The following is a 23,336-nucleotide window of genomic DNA, read 5'->3' on the forward strand; positions in this document are numbered from 1 at the left end:
AAATATATGGAAATGTATGTTATCTAATTTTTAGATAATGAAACATTCAACGATAAGTAGGTTAAATATTTTAACGAATAATTAACCACTGATCAATTTAAAAATTCATCCATTGATATATACTTGTATTAATTGATGTTTAGAATGTGCCAGTCTAGAATAGTTGTTTGGAATTTTTCAAAATTATTCTTTCAAAAAGTTCATTGACTTGTGTCGATGAAAAGTTTTATTGTTTGAATAATTAATGTTTAAGTCTCTTCGTGAAATTCATCGATAGATGGGTTTCTAGGAGCTTTATTCAATTCATTAGTTATTTAGAATTCCATAAAATTATACCGGTATATATTTGTTATTCAAATATACAAAAACATTTTTAATGCGCAATTTAAACGAGACCGACGCAAAGAACATTATTCCTTTTCTCTCGAATTATTTTTTCGCGATATGATGTTAATTTATACTGTTATAATAATACTACAAAAACTTTTGCTCCTTGCATATTGCAGTTGATATCGTGACTATAATCGTATACTACAACATAATCCTAAACTGACCTTGAATTTGGAACTCTCAATTCCAGTAATAAATACTTAAATTATTCACAAAAAATTAACGTTAAACTTCAAAGATTTCGTTATTCAATTCTAAATGTGCAAGTTCAAAGTTGTTCGAAGGTCTACTTACGGTTCACGATTAAATTTATTAATATTAATACGACATACAAAAGATAAAGGTATTCCTTCAACGTGATATTGTATTTACCATCTGGAAAAATAAATATGCAACCGAAATTACTCAAGTATGATTCAACAATAATAATTTCTCACGAAAATTGTAACTCGAATGCAGTTTAGTCATTTGTTAGTCGATGACTAATCGCTTTAGGCGAAAAACCCATTCCCATTGTCGCTAAAATTAGTCACCGTTACAATATTATAACGTCTCCACGCTCTTGGCAAGATTACAATCGTGCTTCTGTTCAGGACTACGAAGACCTTCAATTTACTAATTCAAGACTGCGCAACGTTCCACCAGGACAATTAACGAAACCTAATCAAGTACTCCGAAACACGTTCCAACTAGTTTCAATCGTGCAAAGTAAATTTTTAAACAGAAAACCCTCGAAATTTACGACAGCAATTTGAACGCAAGTAGCAGCTACGTTTCGATATTGTTGTAAAACTGAAAATTCGATCTCAGCCGTATTTCGACAAAAATTTACACAGAACAAATTTCATAGTCTTTACTCTCGAGTTTCATTATTAAAACATTCTCGACTGTACGTTTTCGGTCCACTTAAAAAAAAAACAAAAATAATAAACAACTCTCGTAGCATCATATTAATTAATTCCAAGTGTACAAATAAATGTTTACCACCGCGGTACACCAACACTTTCTCGTTATTCAAGAACTAAAATTCAAATTTATTCGCCTTCGAGGGGATTTCGGGGCTCGATTTGTCAATTTTGAAAATTTTCGTCCAACCTGTTACCGTTCACTTCTCGAATCAGTTATTAAAATGAATCTGTTACTGTTGAACGGATATAATATTCAAGCTACAAGGGACTGTGACGTAAACTACAGCCCGTGTGCGGGAAATGTTTCCACGTATTTGAAATGCACGTTCGCTGAACGCCCTTGGGCGTTTACCGTACGCAGTGTACCGCTCGAGGTAACGTTTATAGTAATCAAACGGTTAAACTCTTCCCAGTCAAGATCGATGTCAGTCGATATAAATTTATCCGTTCTTTCAACCTTCAAGCTTCGTATTTCCTTTGGATAACTCGACACACGCGGTTTACTCACTGTCTTGCATCCGTCGATTTTAAACCTCGCAGTTTTCCCGCTGATGATAAGGTGCAACGGATCTCACGTCGCTGATGTCTCTTCCGGCGCTGTGAAGCTTTCTCTTCAGGAGCGGTTCATTGTCGCGTTGTCAACTCCCGTTTCTGACGATCGCGGCGCCAGATCGCTTTCCCGGTGTATGCTAATTTTGCTAGTGCAGTCACGTGCTTTCGCAACGCGACTGCATGTGCAGCCGACCGGCCGTGCATCGCTCGAAAGCGGATCATGTAAACGTATAAACTGATTTATTGAGATCCATTGTGATTTTTTTTAAATTCTTTACCGTATAAATTATTTCTCGCGAACATTTCGGTCGCGAAGTGAACTACATTTGTAGAAGGAGAATAGAAAAAAATTCTTTTTTTTCGTTCGACACTTAACGGCCGATCTCACGCCCGCGTGAGTTCAAAAATGCGGCAGTAACCAGCCGCTGTCACGCTTACGCGTGTTTACAAATCGCGCGATGACGATCGTTCTTGGTATAATTTTATAAATCCATTTTTAAACGTATAATTTTCCTATTTAAAATTTTTCTCTAAGCTTGATATTTTTATAAATATTGGATCAAATTGGCTATTTATTTTTAACCTCGCGAACCGTTTTCACGTACCTTCTATACGGATGTTGTCCAAAGGAATATTTATACGTAAGAGATAAGGTTGACTGTCCAAACGACCATTGAATCGAATAAATATTCTCAACTGAACGATATGCTTCGATAGATCAGTGAATTCTCGTCACATTCGTCCCAATCTACTCCTGGATTTTAATATCGACGAACAAAGAATAACTGCACCGTACTCTCGAATATTTTCACCCATTTTTCCTTCGGTACGCTTTCTATTTACCTTAGCAGGAAATTTCCCCCCTCCTCTACCCCTCCCGTCTCAGAATCAAATGATATCTCTTTCGACGAGAAAGGAAGAGGAAGATGTGCAGATTCTATCAACGAAAATCATATCCACCTGTGCCCCGTAGTCATTATCGTGTTCTCGTTTTTTCGCGGCTGGATGGCGGGACGAGGTTACAGGGCGGAGACGAAACAGAGGGAATATTAAAAACTTTTTCCATAAAGCGTCTTGGCGAAGCGAGCACCGTTAGGTCTGGCATGAAAGCCGGTTTCTTGCACTTTCGAGCATATCCTACAATTTTTCCGAATTAGTTCGGACATTGTTCTGCGTCGCGGCCTGTTTCTTTTCTCGGTGGAAACCGCTGCGAGAGGAACATGGTCTTTTGAAGAAGAGACGCGCAAGGATGTACCGTTTATGAAGAACAGAAGAAAATATTAGCTCTTTTGGGAAATGTTGGATCGGTGCTCTCATTGTTGGCTGCTTGAAGGATCCGTGGTTGAACATTTGTTCGTTGACTGGATCGATACTTGAAACTGACAGAAATGCTTTAAAAGATATACCATAAATAAACCGTGATGCATCCACTCTCGTTTTTAAGTGATAATTAATAATTCTATTTAAGAAAAGAAATCATCTCCCTCCTCTATTTATATTTACAGTGTCTATTTGTCTGATTTATGAGATACCATAAATAAACCGTGATGCATCCACTCTCGTCTTTAAGTGATAATTTTTCTATCGTATTTAAGAAAAGAAATCATCGTCCTCCTCTATTTATATTTACAGTGTCTGTTTATCTGATTTCATGCATAAAAGAAAATTACAGTTTTTGTGTATCTGTCGTTGTCTCTTCGTGAGTGTTATTAATGGATTGGCGAAGTTTTCCCGATAAAAATGAGCCCAAACACAACCTTATTCGGACTATTTTTAATTTTATGTATTCTAGGGAGAAGGAAAGATTAATTCTCGAATTAAGGGGAATGCAACACTATAACTATCTAGAACGTGGACAACGTCGGGTAACTTTTGCTCAGTTGTAAACCTTACGAAGACTTATTAAAACGACAAACCCGATACAAATCGTTCCTTCGATTTTTTTTTCTCCCTACAATACATTTTTGAAAATTCTTTCACCAACGTACAATTAAAAACAGTCCAAACAAGGCCGTGTTTGGACTCATTTTCATCGGGAGAATCTCACCTATTCATTGATCATATTCTCACAAAGGTACAACGAAAAGTATACAAATTTTCGATCTGTTTTTCATTATTTTTTTTTGTTCGAATTACTGAAAGTACGCTACACGTTTCGATACACTTGGTACGTTACTACAGTTCGAATAAACCTATAAAAAGCCATAGAACTTCGCGACAGAAGAACATCGTGTCCCAAAATTTCATTCTCGAACATCGTATCCGAAAATTTCATTCTCAAACATCGTATCCGAAAATTTCATTCTCAAACAACGAACACCACGGAACAATACTAAACGTACTCCCTTTACCATCCTGCCTACTTCTTCCCCTTTCTCTTCTCTGCATCGTAGCCGTCCCGTGTGTCCATTTCTCCTTTCGAAAACGCCCCGGGCAGTCCCAAAACGCTCCGTGGCCGGTGAATAACGAATTTTCCGGCCCGAAGCTGATCACTATCGATTCACATCCGTGGGATACACCGTCCCGGAGTCATTTCACCGGAGAGTCGTTAAATAATCCGAGCTGCGTTTCGTCAACAAATAAGGCCCGTTTAACAGCGCGTCTGAACGTCGTCCCGGCGCGGATTCCAAGAACGGAACTCACGATCTACTCTCGCACGATCCGGGACGACGAGGAATATGCAGTTTCGTCTGATGGATCGCTGATCTTCGGCAACGTGCAACCCATTCATTTTACTCGACGTTGAAACCGAGTTGCTCAGTGACGCTGCGTCCTTGCTCTAAATCTCCCGCCCCCGGCGCGAAGTGTTGAGCGAATGTTGCACTATTAGTTCGTCTCACTTCTTCGTCGTCGAGGATTACTTCGACGAGAGTTTGTCGACGAGAGTTTGTCCACTTGGGAGATCTAATCTTAATTCTCGTTTAGATGAAGAAGGGGTCTGGTAGTTTATCACTTCGTTTGCTGACAATTACACGGGTTTTGACCATTCCGATCGTTTCAATCCTGAGAATTGAGTATCTAGGTGTTCTAATCCCAATTCTGACTTGAACAGGGAAAGGTTTACTGGTTGATGATTTTCATCGATGAAAATCCCTCCGGTTTCGACTGTTACGATTCTCTCGACCTGGAGACTGTCTGATCCTTGGTCAGAATTTTCGAGTTCTTTCGAAGTTTGACGACACAGTTCTAGGAGTTCTCTTTCCGAGAATTCTTGAGGTCTTTGATCTTGAGAATCGAAACTACGAACTTGTAGAATTTGAACTTCCCTGGAAGTTTGACGATGTGATTGTTCGAGGTTCGACTTGAATCGGTTCAATCGTACGAATTGAGTATACGAGCTTTGTCCATTTAGAATCTCAACTTTTCTCGGAATTGTATACCTTCTTTATCTTCAAGAAACGAGGGTAGAAGTAATATAAATTATTTGTTCGTTACGCGTAAAAACTATGCGAGTTCCACTTTACCTTCGAATCGCTGTAACTTCGATAATTTTGAGAATCAAGTGTCAGAAGTCATTCAATCTTCGTTGGAAGATTCATTTGATCTATTATAAAACTTGTTCCTAATTAAATGTCACATAAAGCTCTCGAACTGTGTCGTACTGCTAATTCAAGGACACTTTCCACTTCAAAATCAAAACCAAACATGGTGAAACTTTTGAAAAGAAAAAAGCAATCGACCTTCACCGATCGGATTAGTTATCAGCATGATCTATCCGTGAGAATGCTGTTCCAGTCATCCCTAATCCTCACAGAAACCCCTCACTGACACACCACGCACATTTAGTTCGATCCAATTCTCATCGATCGATCAGGTACCATTAAGGTCTTCGATAACTTAACTTAAAACAGTTTTCAGTTAAAGACGAATCAAAATTATATATTAACAATTCTCTACTCCCTTCACGACTCGTTTCGACGCACCCTCATAGTCACCAAACTGTCATTGTCGTAATCATTGCCAACTTTTCGATAAGACACCTGTCCAGTTCACCAAACGTCGTAAAACTCTACCATTCATACCACAACCGTCGCAAACTTCCTCGTTGGCACAACGATCGTGAAAAAAGTCCCTCGTTGACACCACGATCACCGCAGAAGTCGTTTATTGACGTCATAATTGTCAGAAGGTTCCCTCGTCGATATCACAATCGGTTCAAAGGTATCTCTCGTGGACGCCACAATGTGTCACGAACACTTGCACGAGTGAAATCGTCGTCAGAGTACTCGATAAAACCCTCCAAGCCCTACTGAGGTCTCTTCTTGTTCGAAGTCGTCGTGCCGCGCACTGGTGTCCCATTCATTCCAGAGAGGAAGAATTTCCGGTAAAAGAGCGTGGCATGCTGGTCGTTTTGAGTCGCCAGATAAAACTAGTTCGCGGATGGCTACAACACCGCCGACGCCTGGCAGCCCTCTCCTTTCGAACCGCCGCCTTCTTTCTCACCCGCGCGCGCGACTATTTAAATCTTTTGTAATGGCTGGTGGCGTGCCGGGCCCGTTTCGAGGAAGATTCTTTCGTCACATGTGGACGGAAATGTTGGAGGTGCCTGGGATCCCTGCCACGGATCGTTATGGGGGTTTTGAAACAACGATTAGGGTGGTTCGATTAATTGAAAGCCTCTTGGACAAGGTGTTTGTTCAGCTAGAAAAGTTCTGGGCTGTTTAAAGTTAGTTCTGGACTCTGTTGCGTTGTCAGGTATTTTCTGTTGGTATTGGTTACGGACTGTTATGATTTTCATATTGTAATGCTATCGTAATTTTCTTTCAATGAATTTATAACGGTATCGACTAAAAACTTACGTACACCTGTTACAGAGTGTAACAGGTGTACCGGTTCTGGGGTACTTGAACACCTTCTCTGTGTTATTCATTTGGGTATTTGCTGTTGGTCTTGGTTATGGGCTGTTATGATTTTCATACTGTAATGCTAGCACAATTTTCTTTCAATGAATTTGTAATGGTATCGACTGAAGACTTAGGGACACTAACAGGTGTATGTAATGTACGTGCAATGGAACTATTTTAATTTTCTTTCCATTGTACTCTGCAATAATTTTATAGTAATCTTGATTGCTGTCTACCAATATTTCTATGTATTGGATGGTTTGGAAAGTGATTTCGTTTTTTTTTTTTTTTTTTTGATGAAAATGAAACACGATTTTTCTAGAGTGTATAAACATTCTATTAAATTATATATTCTCCATTTTGGAAAACGAAATGACTTTCCGAACAATTCAATAGTAAAATCATCAAAATTTTCTTCCGTTAAATTTATTACGGTATTAACTTACAGACACACTCTGTACGATGATTATTATTCGAGATAAACATAATTCATGTGCGAGGGAACTATCCTAATTTTCTTTGCATCATACTCTACAATAGTTTTACGATAATCTTGATCCAAATCTATCAATATTTCTATATGATAAAATCACGACAATTTTTATCCCTAATAACACTTTTATATTTTTTTACCATTGTATCTTCCCGTCAATTTTCTTCGAGATCAATTCGATTCCATAGAATATCTTTTTCCATCATCCTTCATTTAGAATTTTCCTGCCTTAAATCATTTACAACATTCTGTTGGAACTTTGGAAATTTGCTTTGAAACGTCTCGGAAAGTATCCATCTTTGCCCATAGAAAATGTCTGTTAAAGACTCGGTTGCCTTTGAGATGTTCTCGACGACGATGAATCTTTCGAATAGGATGCGGCGTGTTTTCTTCGTGCTGCAGCGTAGTCTGTCAAGCATTTTAAAAACGCCTGAAAATAATCCGGCGTGACGCAAGCGATGTCTGGCTTTTGCGCGACGTTCAGAGAACAGGCCCCCCATTGAAATTGCGTTACCGATACAGGTGGAGATAACCCAAAGACTAGAGCCGCTTCAGCGCTCGAAAAAGGTGGATTGAGCCGAGTGCTCGAGTATTTCAAGTAGTTCGAAAAAGTTTGAGGGCTTCAATTACACGAACAGCTCGAAATAATTCGGCTAGGTTGCAGGTTTCCGCTAAAAAACGAGATACAGAGCGATTGGGTGATTAAACCCGAATGGTGGGGGGTGGCGCTACAGTGGCCTTGAACAGTCAGCTGATTTTGCTCAGATTGTTATTGGTTCTTCGAAGAGATTGACGCTGAGCGCCGTAGACGTTAAATTTGTACTGTTAAAGTCCAAATAAACAATCATAGAAAATATCATTTCGATTAATCGATGTAAAATTCTAAATATTCATTTAGCAAAAGTGTTATTATTGTATATAAGTGTTATTATTATATTACTATATTGTGTTATTATTATATTATTAAGTATATAAGTTATATAAGCGTTATTATTATATTATTCTATTAATATGGTTGTTACACCTTGAAAGTGAATAATTTTTGGGTATCATCGTTTTGATTAACCGGTATAAAATATTTTGAATATTTTTTAACAAAAATGTACCGTTACGTATTAAGAGTTAATAATTTTTTAAGTTTAGACGAGTTTCACTTCTCGTCTAATGCATTTTCAAATGTGTTAGCATTTTAACGGAGAGGATATTGTATCAATGACGAAACTGTTTGAAGATTTACGATTAGAAAGATTCGACCGTCCAATCGCTAGATACAGCAATTCGTATTTAACTGGTATACACGGACACTTTTTACTTTCAAATGTTCCTTTAATATATCACTGTTCCCTTGTCACGTCTATCAAAAGTTCGGGGAAAAAGCTCCGGCCCGTAACTAACGAAATGTTTTTATTTCTGCTACTTTTTCCACCGGACCGATTTAATTGTCTCGGTATTTTTGCGTTTAATTTGAAAAATGGTTTCAGGAGAAAATTGTGGTTCGATCCTAACATCCATTAAGCGTAGAAAAATGTACGAGGCAGAATTGCAAATTTATGAATTCGAACATTCTTTCTCGTCATATTCGAGTACTTCGGCTTCTTTGATGAAGATAGTATTTCATTTATGGAGCATCGAACGAAGAGAATAAATTGGTTAAAAAATTCACTATTATGTGGAAAAAATGTATTACAAATGGTTTAATATCTTTCTTAGTTTATTCTAGAGGATTCTTTATGAGTTAAAATCATTATTTTAATTTTTTTTTAGATTAATAAAACTTTGTAGCATAAGCCCAAAAATAATGAAACGAATCTGTATTAATAATTTCAAACTCGAGAATCGAGTTTTCAATTAATTTTGCATTGTTCCGCGAATTCTTCTTTAGAATACTTTTTCAAATAACTTCTATTACAGTTACAAAATTTAAAAAAATTATCTGAAAATAATTTCAAGTAACGCTAATCTCTCCCTTCTGATCGTTGCATCTAATTAACGAATGTAGGAAGTTATGACGAATGTTATCTGAGTGTTTGCTTTGGGTTCAATTTTCTGTCGAAATACATCGAGAAGCTTTAATAAATCTCGTGCAATGTCAACATTTCATCTCTATGTCGACACTGTTTTGACTTTCAGAATACATTTCCGTATGCTTCGTAGACGAATGCTCTCTATGAATCTGTATAGAGATTTCCAGAGCTTCGATGGAGCAAATGATCTGTGAACGGTAGAGGGGGGAGGAGGATGGTTGCCAAAACAAAGCTTTTCTTGGCTTCGTGGGTAAATAAATTTCGAGAAAATTGCTGGCTTTTCAGGTTTCTACGCCTCTAGAATAATATTCATCAACACGTTCTAAATGCCTATTTCTTCACTATTTGCACGCCTTTTAACCTATCTTACACGTTACGATACAAATTTCTTCAAGGATATTGGTATATGTGTGCACGTTTAATTCTGTGTTATTTTAAATATCGTAACATAATTTTAAAACACAAATATTGTAAATTTCTCAATATCAATTTGAATCTGTATTCATTCGAAACAAAATAATTATTTTCCGAAGTGATTGGTCTTCATGCTTTTACATTTTTCTTCGTTACGAATTTTAAGGAGAATTGAATCAGTTTTTGATTTTCTCACATTTCCTTGGACGAGAATATTCGACATGTTTTAAAGGCCTCTAATATCGAGGTTAGGTTACAAATAACATATATATGCGCCTTTACTTCACAAATGTATATTTACCTTTACTTCTATGCATTATACTTCAATCGATTATTCACACTAAGATAAGAGATAAATCATACTATACGTATATACATTTCTGGAGCACCAAAGACGTGTTATTATTACTCTTTTTATTCTCGATTTTTCGAGAATCTAATCTAACTATCCTTTTTTTCTGGATTAAGATTTTAATCTCTTCAGAAATAAATCACTTTGTCCAAAATAAACAAAAAATGAAACCGATATTAAACCATGCCGTCTAAGAACCTTGGAAAATTTAATTACGAATATATATTCACAATTTTTACATTACTTCGATGTTACAAAATTCAACATAACCTAAAAACTAAACATGTGTATATTTAGGTACTCTAAAGAGGTTAACGTCGTAACTTACGATTGCTCGAATTATAAATTTTAAAAATACTTTGCATTAAGATTTTTAAAAACAAGTAAGCACATTTTCAAAATTTAATCGTTTGATTCGAATGCATTAAAAACAATTATTTTAATAATATTATTTTAATAAAATTGATATTTCTTCAAAATAAAATTTTAAGTTTTAATACATTTTGCAAAATTTCACGACTCACGGAAGTGATTCGACTCACGAAAGTATTATTCCCAAAACTGTTCCACGACTCCGTTATCCGATAGTTTCTCAAAAATGACAATTTATTATTACAAAAAACAGCGTTGATCATTATCGATACACTTACCATCGTTAAGTTGCGACAAGTGCACCAAGAAAGTTCATCAAATCCATCACAGTACTATTCACACTTTTCCCGCTCGTCTCTGTCCCCCTACTCACAATAATCGAGCGACTTCTCAAAAATTTGAGAAAAGAATTCTTTCAGAAAACTGATCACGAACCGAGTGCTCGTCTTTGTTGTACTTAAAATGGTACTTGCGTGTCCATTTTCGGTTTTCTGTACACGAATCTTGTACAGTGCTCTGTTCCAAAGGATCGGAGTGATTCAATGTAAACATTCACCGCAAACTGTAGGAAAAAGAAATTGCGAAATTCGCGTATGAAAGCTCGAATAGCTAGAAGTGAACGTCTCAACGACTGCCAGCCGGGTAAACTTGGCGGGTTTGGCCAAGATTCGAAAATAGTTCGCTGTGGATTCAACGCGCGGATCTAGTGTACGCCGGTGTCTATTTGTGACGGGAAGAATTGGAGAGCCAGGCCTACCACGTTTGCAGCGTCGAATTTCCTAGCGTCTGCTCGCGATCGAACTCGTAACGATCATTCGTACCATTCGATCGTAAATACGAAAAGAAAAACAATGTAGGATACACAGTGTTTGACATTGTCTCGAGGTTTGGATCAAATTAGATCAGATTAATGGTACGGAAACGTACACAGCGTAAAAATTGCGATATAAAAGTGAGAATTACTAAAAATTAATACAAAATTCACGTTTGAATGGTTGGGTAGGTTTATCGTTCAAGAACACTCCGCCAAATTAAGCGGTGCCTGTCAATCTATCTAGATCAGAAAACTAAACGATAAAAGAAAATATCGCTACAGGGAATCATCCCGCGTCACCCGTAATAAAGATGATCGTGCAAAGTATTTTCAATGTCTGAAAGATATATATGCTTTACCTTGTTCAACTTCAGCGTTGATGTGAATTGTTCTCAGTCTCAGCTCCTCGTTCTCGTATATCATCCCCCTTGAGGACTTCCGGTCGAGTTTCCTGTTCGGTTTCACGCTAACGTCTCTGCGTCTAGTTCTCAACATCCCAGCGCCACCTACACTCACCCCAGTGCCCGCCATTGTGTACGTTGATCGAGGACAATGTCACGTTTCAACAAATCCACTTCATCTACCAACCAAAAACTGTCCAAAACCCACTTCGTCGTAATCACAAATTCGCGGCATCGTTCTGATTGTTCACCGTGTAATTTTCTTTGATTAAAAATCGAAGTTCATCAACGGAACGACCCGAGAAATGAAGATGGTCGTCTTCCATGAAACTCAGGTGCGTGTTTTCACGTCGATTTTTATACCACCCGCCTTCTGGCTGTTTTACGATTAGCCATAAGCTCTTTAATGGAGTCTTTACCTTCGCTTAATGGCCGCAAACGCGTTAAATTGTATTGCGCCATTAGGAACTGACTCGAGGATCTCGAGAGGGAGGAGTCGCGTTCACGTAGCATGTAATTTTATGTGATCTTTTACCCTTGGTATGACTTCTTTCAAACCCTCTCCAGATTTATTCTATGTTTCTTCTCTTCATACATTTCATAAATTTAGATTTTCCTCCGGGTTTCTACTTTCTGAATAACTTCCTGGGTGACTTGGACTTCTTCCAGAGTTCTTTTCCTTTTTAGTAGACCTTCACGGACTCTTTAAAATTTATTTTCTTAAATATTGTTAGGACTCCCAGATTTGTTACTTTTGCATGCAGGCTTACCCCAGGCCTTTGTTTCCTTCTTCAATTAAATACTCCTAAAGTGTTTTTACTGTCTCTTGCAAGTCTTTCTCAGATTTTAATTCTTTTTCTCTTTAAATCCTTTTTAACTTCTCTTCCTGCTTTACTACCTTCTTTGATTCTTCTCTTTTTCAAAGTTCTCTCAGAACTTGCCCTTTTTAAAATGTTTTTCTGAAATTTTTCTTACCTCTGTAGTTTAACAGTTAGACTTATTGCTTTTTATATTTTTTCAGCTTGTCTTCTTCTTATTTTTGAGTCCTCTTGCGTCTGTCTTCTATACTATCACCTTTTCTTTCTACTTTTGAGTCTTCTCTGGATCTTTTTCTCTTCTCTCAATATTTGTTCTTTCACTTTCTTTAGTCTTTCCCTAGAACTCTTTCTTTCCTTAGCATCCTGCTTTCAAGTTTTCCTCATCTACAGGGCTTTCAACTGTTTACACTAGACTCCTCTCAAATTTTCTTCTTTTACTAATTCAGTCACCTTGGGCTCAACGAGTAGAAGTCTACTTTCTTCTCTAAACTTCTTTCAAACTTTTTAAAAACATTCTGAGATATTTACCCCTCTTTTTGAGCTTTTCATAGTCTATCCTTAAACAATTTTTCTTACAGACTAAGCGAACTTTTCGTAAGCTTAGTTTCTTTGGAAGTTTAATTTCTCAAACTTCTTTTAAGTGTTCTCAAGTGTCAGGTTACTTTCTTCTCTTAAACTTTTCTCAACGCCTATTCCTCAAACTTTTCACTTTTCTTTCAGCAATCCTTATTTGAAGTATCAAACTGACCTCTAAAAATTCATCTCAGACCAGTTTCTTCTCTAAAACATCTTTCACGCCTATTACTCAAACTTTTCACTTTTCTTTCAGCAATCCTTGTTTGGAGTATCAAACAAACCTCTAAAAACCTTTAAAAACCTCAGCTTACTTTTCAGACCAGTTTCTTCTCTCAACGACTATTGTTTGTACATTCAACTTTTCTTTTATCAGTCCTTGTTCGCAGTGTCAATGATTTCTAAAAACTCGTCGGTCAGTCGAAGATTCTCCCATCGAATCTCTAAGGTGAGTCCGATTACTGTCGTGCATGACCACGAAGCCACGAGAATCGTTTCACCGAATGCACCGTGTCCTGCGTCCATGTCGGTGCATCCGTGGTGCACGCAGAAGAATTTGCATCGGTCGTTCGTTTATCACGCGGCGTTCCTCGGGCGCAATTTGCGTCCCCATTACTCACCGTTTATCAGTGCTCTCCGGTGTTTCTTTTGTTCCTCTGTATTTCTTTCAATTCATTCGCGCGTTCACGGGAATTTATCCGCGCGATCTTCTGTCCTGGGGAAAAACCCTCTTCCGGTCTCCCTTTCGCTTCGATTCCGCAGGGATTTATTCGCGCCACTGATCCGAATTTATCGTCGTCAGAATTTTTCCAACGACCCTACGAAACAGCCCCATACCGCGTCGAAGGTGTTCTCCACGGATCCTTGAACATTTCGTTGGGTTCAACGCTTCGTGTAACCTGTAGACTCGGGGTTGGACGGCGAAGATTTGTCGCTGGTCACGGAGGATATTTGAGAAGCTCGAGACACGGTGTTGTTCGCAAATTCGTCGAGGTTGAAGGATGTTTGTTCAGCGATCGATCGAGGACGGTGAGACACGTTCGATTCTCGTTGAAATCTGTGGAAAGGGGAACATTTAGCAACGATACAACAACAATAACGAACGTTCGATTTGTATTCAAGTAAACGCTGAAGACCTGTGATTTACTTTTTGTAACTAGATGTCTCTGCGCTGCTTCTACTGTACCTTTCTCGTCTTCTTTTCAGAGATTCGAATATGGAAATCTAAGTATACGATTTTTCGTGTCGATCGATGGAACGGAGACAATTGAAACTGAGAATATGTATTTGAGAACGAATCGTGGAATCCTTGGTTTGAATTGGGTTCTCTTCTGGTACTTGTTTCCTGCGATTCACAACTGGGTGGTCGAAGTGTTGCGAAGAGTCTTCACTGTTAACGAGATTGCAAGAATAGGCCGGACCGATCGACGTTGGCGTTTATGATTCTTCAATGACTCCGACATCTTGGTTTATGCGTTCAAGATTTCGATCATTCTGGTTCCAGGTTCTCGATAGGTCGGTAGATAACTATTGACTCTTCCGAAGATCTCTCAGTAGAGATTGATCTGCAAAAAAAGAAGAAACGTCAGTATACGTTCTTAGATTGCAATAAATAAAATTATAAACAGTTGATCGTGCACCAAATACTTCGAAAAAGTGTCTCGATCGATAAACAGGTTTTCGAAGAAAATTATCCGGATAATTTGCGAACGAATGTGGATCAACATTTTACGAACTAAAATAATGTACTGGCTTTTTCTTTTTTCTATATATATTGTTCGCTTTTTGTTATCATAGAATAATAAAACAATGATAAACGTTAATGGTAAAATATATTTAGACTACTATTAGTAGACTATCGGTCGGTAAAGTATTAAATAAACTAAACTAAAGCTTATCTGGTACTCGTACATTTTATACACAATATTAAAGAAAGTACATCCAGTGTGTTATTTGAAATTATAGATTATTGTATTCGAATGGACGATGAACCCTATTTCCTTCTAACAACGTGTGATTCGTTCATCCAGGTAGGAGGCAGCTTCGAAAATTCACACATGAAAAAGTAGACTACCGGTCGGTAAAGTATTAAATAAACTAAACTGAAGCTTATCTGGTACTCGTACATTTTTTACACAATATTAAAGAAAGTACACGCAGTGTGTTATTTGAAGTCAGGGATTACTGTATCCGAATGGACGAAAACGATGAACCCTATTCCCTTCTAACCACGTGAAATTCGTTCATCCAGGTAGGAGGCAGCTTCGAAAATTCATACATGATAAAGTAGACTACCGGTCGGTAAAGTATTAAATAAATTAAACTGAAGCTTATCTGGTACTCGTACATTTTTTACACAATATTAAAGAAAGTACACGCAGTGTGTTATTTGAAATCAGGGATTACTGTATCCGAATGGACGAAAACGATGAACCCTATTCCCTTCTAACCACGTGAAATTCGTTCATCCGGGTAGGAGGTAGCTTCGAAAATTCACACATGAAAAATTCCGATCGACCACGGATTTATCTTCGTTTCAAGCGTTTTCCCGCGAGCTGCCCCAAAGGATGGGCGATTAAAGTGTTCGCCAGCGGGCCGATTCACCCTTGGAAACGCGGCTCGCGGAGTTGTGTTGCAGCTGCACGCTTCCCTGGCGAATGCACGGAATAGGAAAACATTCTCGCCGTTGGAAAGCGGCTGGAGAACGTAGATCTATGCTTTGAAGAGCGTTTTTGGTCGCCTCTCGTCGCTCTCTCGTTCTTTCCACCGTGCACGGTACACAGAGTCTGCGAAGTGACATCAAAGAGGAACGCGCGAGCGCGTGCGGCTGGGAGAAACCGAGAGGGGGAGAGCATGAAAGCACAGGTGCATGTCGTCGTTCGTTCGTTCGTTTGTGGGCTGTGTTACCTTTTGGAGTGGGAAAGCTGCGAAAGAGACGGATAGAGGGAAAAAGAAAGAACGAGGAGTGACCGAGAGGGAGGACAGAGTGAAACAGAGGGACCGAAGACGATGGGAGAGGAGATTTGGAGAACAGGATCATCGAAGAGGGGACGATCGACTGTTTCGGTATGGACGTCGATCGTGGACAGGGTGTATTTTTATACAAATGTAAATAATCTTAAGACGAAATGTCGCGAGAGATGTATAATTCGTATCTTTGTCGAAAGTCGGTACAGTGAAAGGAGAGTGATAGAGGGAGACTGTGGTCCGGACGAAATAAATTGACCGCTCGAGGTCACATACACAACGGCCATGATTCTTTTTCGAGAGACTCGACTGCTGAAATAAGGGATCGAGATAAAGGTGTATAGAAAATTAGAGGGGGAAATGTATAAAAATGTTAAAAACCAGTCTCAAAAAGAGCATGAAAGTAACATGAAAATATGGATTCTTTTTCGAGAGATTTCCACCGACACAATGGATTCAGAAAAAGGAATTAAAAATGAAAGAGGAAAATGTACAATGATGTTGATAACGATCTTAACCTAAAAATTATAGAAATTTGAAACAATCACTATAGAGGATTAGAACAAACGAATTATCGTAAATTACGAATTGGATAAAGAAGAGATATTAATACATATTCTGAAAATAATTAATTTTAAGTTTATATTTAAACAGTTCCATGATGAAATAAGAAAGAAGAAACGTGCGCAAATTTTAACCGAAACGCATTAACTCGAGCGAAATTAAAACTAATGTAATATATTTCTCGTCTCGGTGTAGCCGTGAAATAAAATCTGGTGGATTTCGGAGTAATATTTTGCACACCACGAAGCGTTAAAAAGGACAGAAGTTTACGTACCACTGGTAAAATTAATTCCGTTTATTTGTTCTCTTTGGGTTGTGTTCCTTGTTTCGAAAATGAGGTCATATTATTGTTAAAATAAACATAGTACGCACGGGACTGCAATATCGAGCAACAAACCTTTCAAGCCGCAATCAGGAAGAGTTTAAAAGTTTTTTCAATTCCCCAGGAAGTTTGCGGTAAACGAAGTTCCGTCGTTTCCAGCCGCTTTCGCCAAAATACGCGCGACTGTAATCACGTTCATTTGAACGCGGATGCATTTTAATGCCGCGGGCATCGCAAGAAACTCTATGCGAAAGTTCTGCCAGGCAAAAACTTAGGGCTCGTTAAGAGCCGCGTGCATTTGCATGACACTTATCAGAACTCCGGCGAGTACCTTCAGCGTACACAAGGAGGGAGAGACAAGGAGGACGAGGGATTAACGAGGAGGGATGTGCCTCCTTGCGTCGTTACGTGAGTGACGAACTCTGAGAATCTCCGGATTTTTGGAAGGGCGGATCGATGCATTTAATTATAGATTTAATTAACGATGAATTCAATTCGATTGTTACAACGGTAATTTTGAGGTTAGAATTTGAAAAATATTTTATTATTAAAGGCGTCGAATGATCTAAAATTGTTCGATGAAATTTTAAATCGTTTGAAATGCGGAATCAGGGAGAGTGTTTTCGGTAATAATTTTGAGGTTAGAAATTGAAAAATATTTTATTATTAAAGGCATCGAATAATCTAAATATGTTCGATGAAATTTTAAATCGTTTGAAATGCGCAATCAGGGAGAGTATTTTCAATAATAATTTTGAGGTTAGAAATTGAAAAATATTTCATAATTAAAAACGACGAACAATTTAGAATTGTTTGATGAAATTTTAAATCGTTTGAAATGCGGAACCAGGGAGAGTATTTTCGATAATAATTTTGAGGTTAGGAATTGAAAAATATTTTATTATTAAAGGCGTCGAATAATCTAAAATTGTTTAATGAAATTTTAAATCGTTTGAAATGCGGAATCAGGGAGAGTATTTTCGGGAATAATTTTGAGGTTAGAAATTGAAAAATATTTTATTATTAAAGGCGTCGAATAATCTGAAATTGTTCGATGAAATTTTAAATCGTTTGAAATGCGGAATCAGGGAGAATATTTTCGATAATAATTTTGAGGTTAGGAACTGTTACATATTTAATAATCGATTGTATCGAATAATTCGAATTATTTCAAACGAAAGAAAGCGTAGATTATATAATACAGTAAATTTAATGAACTTGTGGTATAATAAACCATAGGTTATTTAGGTTAGGGCGTGCCAAGACTAAAAATTGAGTTTCTGTTTTATGTGTAGTTAATAGTGGATAGAATTCTTGCGCCAGTTTGTAAATTTAAATTCTCCGACTCCCGCTGTTTCAGGTATATATATTTGGAAACTGACTAAGTGAAAATTCAAAACTTTGCTCCAAAGATCGTAAGTGTTTATAGATTTTCAGAAAAGTCAATTTATATCGGTTTTAGTTATTTTTGCACCTTGTCCGACGCGATTCGTTTACATTCAGTGTTCTGCAAATTTTCTCCTACGATTTGTTATTTACAAATTTATCATGTGCTTTATTACTCTACCGATCTAACGAATTCCCTAAATTTAAACCGCGATGTATCTAATCTAAATTTCATTATCACAAGTTAACTATTCCTTATATTGTATCTTGAATAATTTATGTCCAGATACAAAAAAGATGTTACAAAACTAACAGAAGTATTCTAACCGAACCCCTTTCGATGCTGAAAACATTCTTTAACAGCGTAATTTCATTTTTTATACTTGTATTTTTATTTTTAATATAAATACAGTTATAGCTAAATTACCTTTATTTATTACGCTTCGCAAGTATTTACTCAATAAAAATAAAACGCGCACCATGTGGTGCGTTCCATAATCATTTATGATTTTATAATCGAACCATATGGTGTCCATACTGCAGTTAACACATTGATTGTCGCGTCATTTATTTAAAAATAATACCTAAATTTCCATTCACACAGGGAGCTATACTCGTCGTGTGCGAATAATATAAATTTTAATCGTTAGAAATTTTTAATTTAAAGTACAAAAATATTTATCGAAAATATTAAAAATTCTTTCTAAATTATGTACGTACGTAATATGTTCATAATACATACATACATGTAAAATAATAAGGTTAGTAACGATCGATCTGAGTCTTGATTTTACATCACCCTGTATATAATTACGATTTATGCATGATGCGACGAAGGTGTAAAATAAACGAGCAAACAGATAAATATGTTCCAAGTGTAATGCGATGCAGAAACATTTTATAGACGCAACAGCCAATTGGACACCTGGCGGTGCAGCGATTTTAACGATTTCCGGTCGCGAGTTCGATACGCATTTTGATGGCCGTGTGTTCGATCGAGTCTACGACGTAAAGCAGATGACTCGTTCCGACAAAATTACACGACCTTCCTTCTGCAGTAAAAACTTCACCTTTTCTATTCTCGCTTTGCTGATGCCTGATGACAACTTAAAACCAATACTAATACAAACAAATACAGTACTATACATATATATCAACGAGAACGATTCGAACACTTTTAAGTTTTTCAAAGTTCGAATTTTGGATTCTTACTAAATAATACGTCTTCCATACAAATATTAAGAGCCCACTGTACCAAAATTAAGGTTAACGTACTGACCATGCGAAGCTAAAATCCACCTAGAAATATCTCACTCAACGCGAACGATTATTGAGGTTAGGTTTCAATATCAGAAGTTTCATTTACAGCTCTTACATGGTCGTGTGTATCTTTCACGTTTGCTTTAATCATTTATCTCTACTTTTATACATGTCTAATGAAGTCTAATAAAGTCTAATAATAATAATAATAATAATAATTGAGGTTAAGTTTAACAGTAACCTTCAATTGTACCTCACTATTACGTAATTAGGCATTCGCTCTATTGTAACATATACATTGCCTCTTAAAATGCGTAACGAAAGCTTGCAATAATAATAATTTGTTATCCGATAATTCCGTGCAAAAGGACGTGCACTGATCGTCCGTCCGTTTCAAGTTGATAGCGATCACCGAACCGTTCTGCGTATCTGCAAAATTTCTCGACGCTGCATTCGAAACACCCGGTGTGTGTGTCGGAAACATCTCGTCCGGTGTTGTACTATTAGTTCGAAAAATTGACTCCTCTCGAGGCGGGCGACGAAATTGGCGCGGATGCGAGCCAGTGAATCGGCTACATCGACTGCATACAGAGCGTGCCGATGACGGTGCATTTGTGACACGGTCGAGGTAACGACAACCCATGGATTACTCGTGTGACACGTGTTGCCGACGTTTACCCCGCGCCACGTTAACATGTGCATCAGCGTCGTTCCGCGTAAGTGCACGCAGAAGTGCGCGGTACAACGTTGGTTTCGGCCGGTCGATCCTGTTGCGGATGATTTACATGCGGTCGCATCACGCCAGCTGGGGTCGCTCGTGCGAGCACTGGGAGACCCTCCCGTTGTATTTTCGATCGTTCCGGCGCCGTGCCATCACGATTCGAAGAATTTCGTCAGATTACGGGACCCCGTTTATGGTCGTAACGGCATCCTCGTGACGCAAAGTAAGCATCCAAGGATCGCAAGAAGAGATCGTTCGAGAACCCTTGAGAAATTTCCTTTGTTGTCGTTGTATCGTGAACTGGGATTAATGGACTAGTCGTCATTGTATCACGAACTGGGATTAATGGACTAAGCAACCCCAAGGTGGATAGGTCACTGGCTATGATTTCTATAGGGTTTTGGGTCACTAACTATCGTAGTAAGTGACTCTAAGAGAGTTTTAGGGAATTAACTGATTTCTAGAGAGGTTTAGGTTGATAAGTGACTCTAAGAGAGTTTCAGAAAATTAGCGGAACTCAAGACAGTTTTGTAATGGTTCCTAAGACTCTAAGAGAGGTTTAAGAAATTAGCTGAACTCAAGACGGTTTTATAATGGTTCCTAAAATTCTAAGAGAGTTATAAGAAATTAACTGATTTCTAGAAAGGTTTAAGTTGATAAGTGACTCTAAGAGAGTTTCAGGAAAGTAGCTGAGTTTAAAAGAGTTTTAGAATGGTAAGTGACTCTAAGAGAGTTTCAGGAAAGTAGCTAAGCTTAAGAGAGTTTTAGGATGGTAAGTGACTCTAAGAGAGTTTTAAAAAGTTAACTGATTCCTAGAGAGGTTTAAGTTGATATGTGACTCTAAGAGAGTTTTAGGAAATTAACTGAATTCAAGAGGGTTTTATAATGGTTCCTAAGATTCTGAGAGAGTTTTAAGAGATTAGCTAATTTCTAGAGAGTCTCAGAATGGTGAGTGACTCTAAGAGAATTTTAAGAAATTAACTGATTTCTAGAGAGGTTTAGGTTGATAAGTGACTCTAAGAGAGTTTTAAGAAATTAGTTGAACTCAAAAGGGTTTTATAATGGTTTCTAATACTTTGAGAGAGTTTTAAGAGATTAGTTAATTTCTAGAGAGTTTCAGGATGGTAAGTGACTCTAAGAGAGTTTTAAGAAATTAACTGATTTCTAGAGAGGTTTAGGTTGATAAGTGACTCTAAGAGAGTTTCAGGAAATTAGCTGAGCTCAAAAGAATTTTAGGATGGTAAGTGACTCTAAGAGAGTTTCAGGAAATTAGCTGAGCTCAAAAGAATTTTAGGATGGTAAGTGACTCTAAGAAAGTTTTAAGAAATTAATTGATTTCTAGAGAGGTTTAAGTTGATAAATGACTCTAAGAGAATTTTAGGAAATTAGCTGAACTCAAGAGGGTTTTATAATGGCTCCTAAGACTCTAAGAGAGTTATAAGAAATTAACTGATTTCTAGAGAGGTTTAAGTTGATAAATGACTCTAAGAGAGTTTCAGGAAATTAGCCGAGCTTAAGAGAGTTTTAGGACGGTAAGTGACTCTAAGAGAGTTGTAGAAAATTGGTAGAGTTCCAAAAAGTTAAAGTAGTACCTGAATGAAAGAGAATTTTAGGGCATGAATCGAGTTCAAGAGGATTGAACCAATACCTCGACCCAAGAGGGTCTTAGGACACTAGCTGACTTCAAGGGAGTCTTAGTTCATTAGTTGGGTTCAAGGAGGTTAGTACGCCCGCTGACTGAGAATTATATGGTATTAGATAAGTTCAAGAAGGTCGCAACCTGAACTCAAGAGGATCAAGATACAAATCGATTCTTAATTATTCTACTAACAATACTACCGAACGTTTATTTTTAAATGTAAATATTAACCAATGCCTTCGACTCCAGAATTAAAACTCTCCACAATTACGGAGGTAGCTCCGATAAACAACAATTCCAAGAAACAACTTCTCGAACTCTCGTTAAATCGATTATTTTAAAAAACATATACTTAATATAAATTCCTCTCAATAATTATAATCGTTACTATAACAATTACGTTTCCATTAGGTACGTGTAGGAGAATACACGAATCAAGTAAACGAAAACAAGTATGTAAACGTATATGGAGCGAGGTTCGGCTAATACGCCGTGGTGAAAACCTAACCTCAATTCGCTCTATTCTTAATTCTCAGCCGACCTCGGTCGATAGTATTTCCCTGCGTGAATACAAAACTCGCTTTCCAACAAGCTTTCCGGTTCCACTTAAAGAAACCCAGAACTTTCGAGTTAATAAAAAAAAGAAAAAAGCTGAAGAAGTAAACGGAGAAACTTTTGCTCAGAATCCGATACATCCTTCCAACGATAAAATAAATCACGGTTGGCTGCCCTCTTCCCCCTCCCCCCGTCCCTCTCCCCACCACTGTTCGTTCGCGTGGCCGCACGAACGCACAACAGGAAGGCTTTTATTTCGCAACTAGCCGGGTAGAGATACACTTCCGCGAAACGAGCAGACGTCGCGAACTTTGTCTCCGCGATTTCGTGGCGAGGCTGCCTCGCCGCAGAGCTAATTGAATTCGATCGAAAATACTCGCTTAATTGCAGCGTCAGGCTCGAGGGGGAAGTTCGCCCCGTTCATGTTTGAAAGTGGGGCTGAACTTTCCAGTTTATGGAACTGAATCTTAAGTGGCCGACCCTCCAATTTAAACTTGGGTTATCGTTCTGTCCTCGAAAGCGGGTTACTCCCGCCTACCTTACCGACAATTCCTAAATCACACGAGCAGTGAATCAACCCCCTACCCCTGTCCCCCCTACACCGTCTCCTATTTCTGTTGAACGAACCAAGGCCGAGGCCGGGAAAACTGTCGCGGGATAAATTGGCCCGAGGAGTTTTTCCGACACGTGGAACGATTATGGAGTTTTGAGGGATGCAAGTGATTCATGGGGTCGCGTGTTAGGGGACGTGGGATCGGTTCACGTAGCCGTGTCGAAATTGTCGATCTCGTGGAACACTTTTCGCCGATGCGAAATTCAACCGGGGAATATTCGAGAATATTATTTCGAGAATGGTACGCGCGCGTACCGGGCGAGTCATAACAACTGCCATTTGAAATAACTTTGTTATTTATCGATTTGATGAATTACTGTTTCGTGCGAAGTGTATTATACTGTGTAGGGTACG

The 23,336-nt window shown here is 38.0% G+C and overlaps 1 protein-coding gene across 6 annotated transcripts in view; it reads right to left on the minus strand.

Annotated features, from left to right (window-relative positions):
- The window catches only part of LOC143144723 (uncharacterized), a 53,373-nt gene that overhangs the window by 17,674 nt on the left and 12,363 nt on the right, over positions 1-23,336 (minus strand). For 2 of the 6 annotated variants that reach the window (XM_076307422.1, XM_076307425.1), the window contains exons 2-3: positions 14,142-14,520; positions 11,523-14,012 (exon numbers count right to left, since the gene is read on the minus strand). In XM_076307422.1, coding sequence (XP_076163537.1) covers positions 11,523-11,694 — 172 coding nt within the window. In that variant the 5' untranslated portion in view covers positions 11,695-14,012; positions 14,142-14,520. Of the gene's footprint in view, positions 1-1,806; positions 1,927-4,192; positions 6,328-11,522; positions 14,013-14,102; positions 14,521-23,336 lie in introns of those variants that run through there. The other 4 variants (XM_076307423.1, XM_076307426.1, XM_076307427.1 and 1 more) reach the window with 4 other exon arrangements.

The sequence above is a fragment of the Ptiloglossa arizonensis genome, chromosome 3 (genome assembly GCF_051014685.1).
Source record: "Ptiloglossa arizonensis isolate GNS036 chromosome 3, iyPtiAriz1_principal, whole genome shotgun sequence".
Lineage (NCBI taxonomy): Eukaryota > Metazoa > Arthropoda > Insecta > Hymenoptera > Colletidae > Ptiloglossa > Ptiloglossa arizonensis.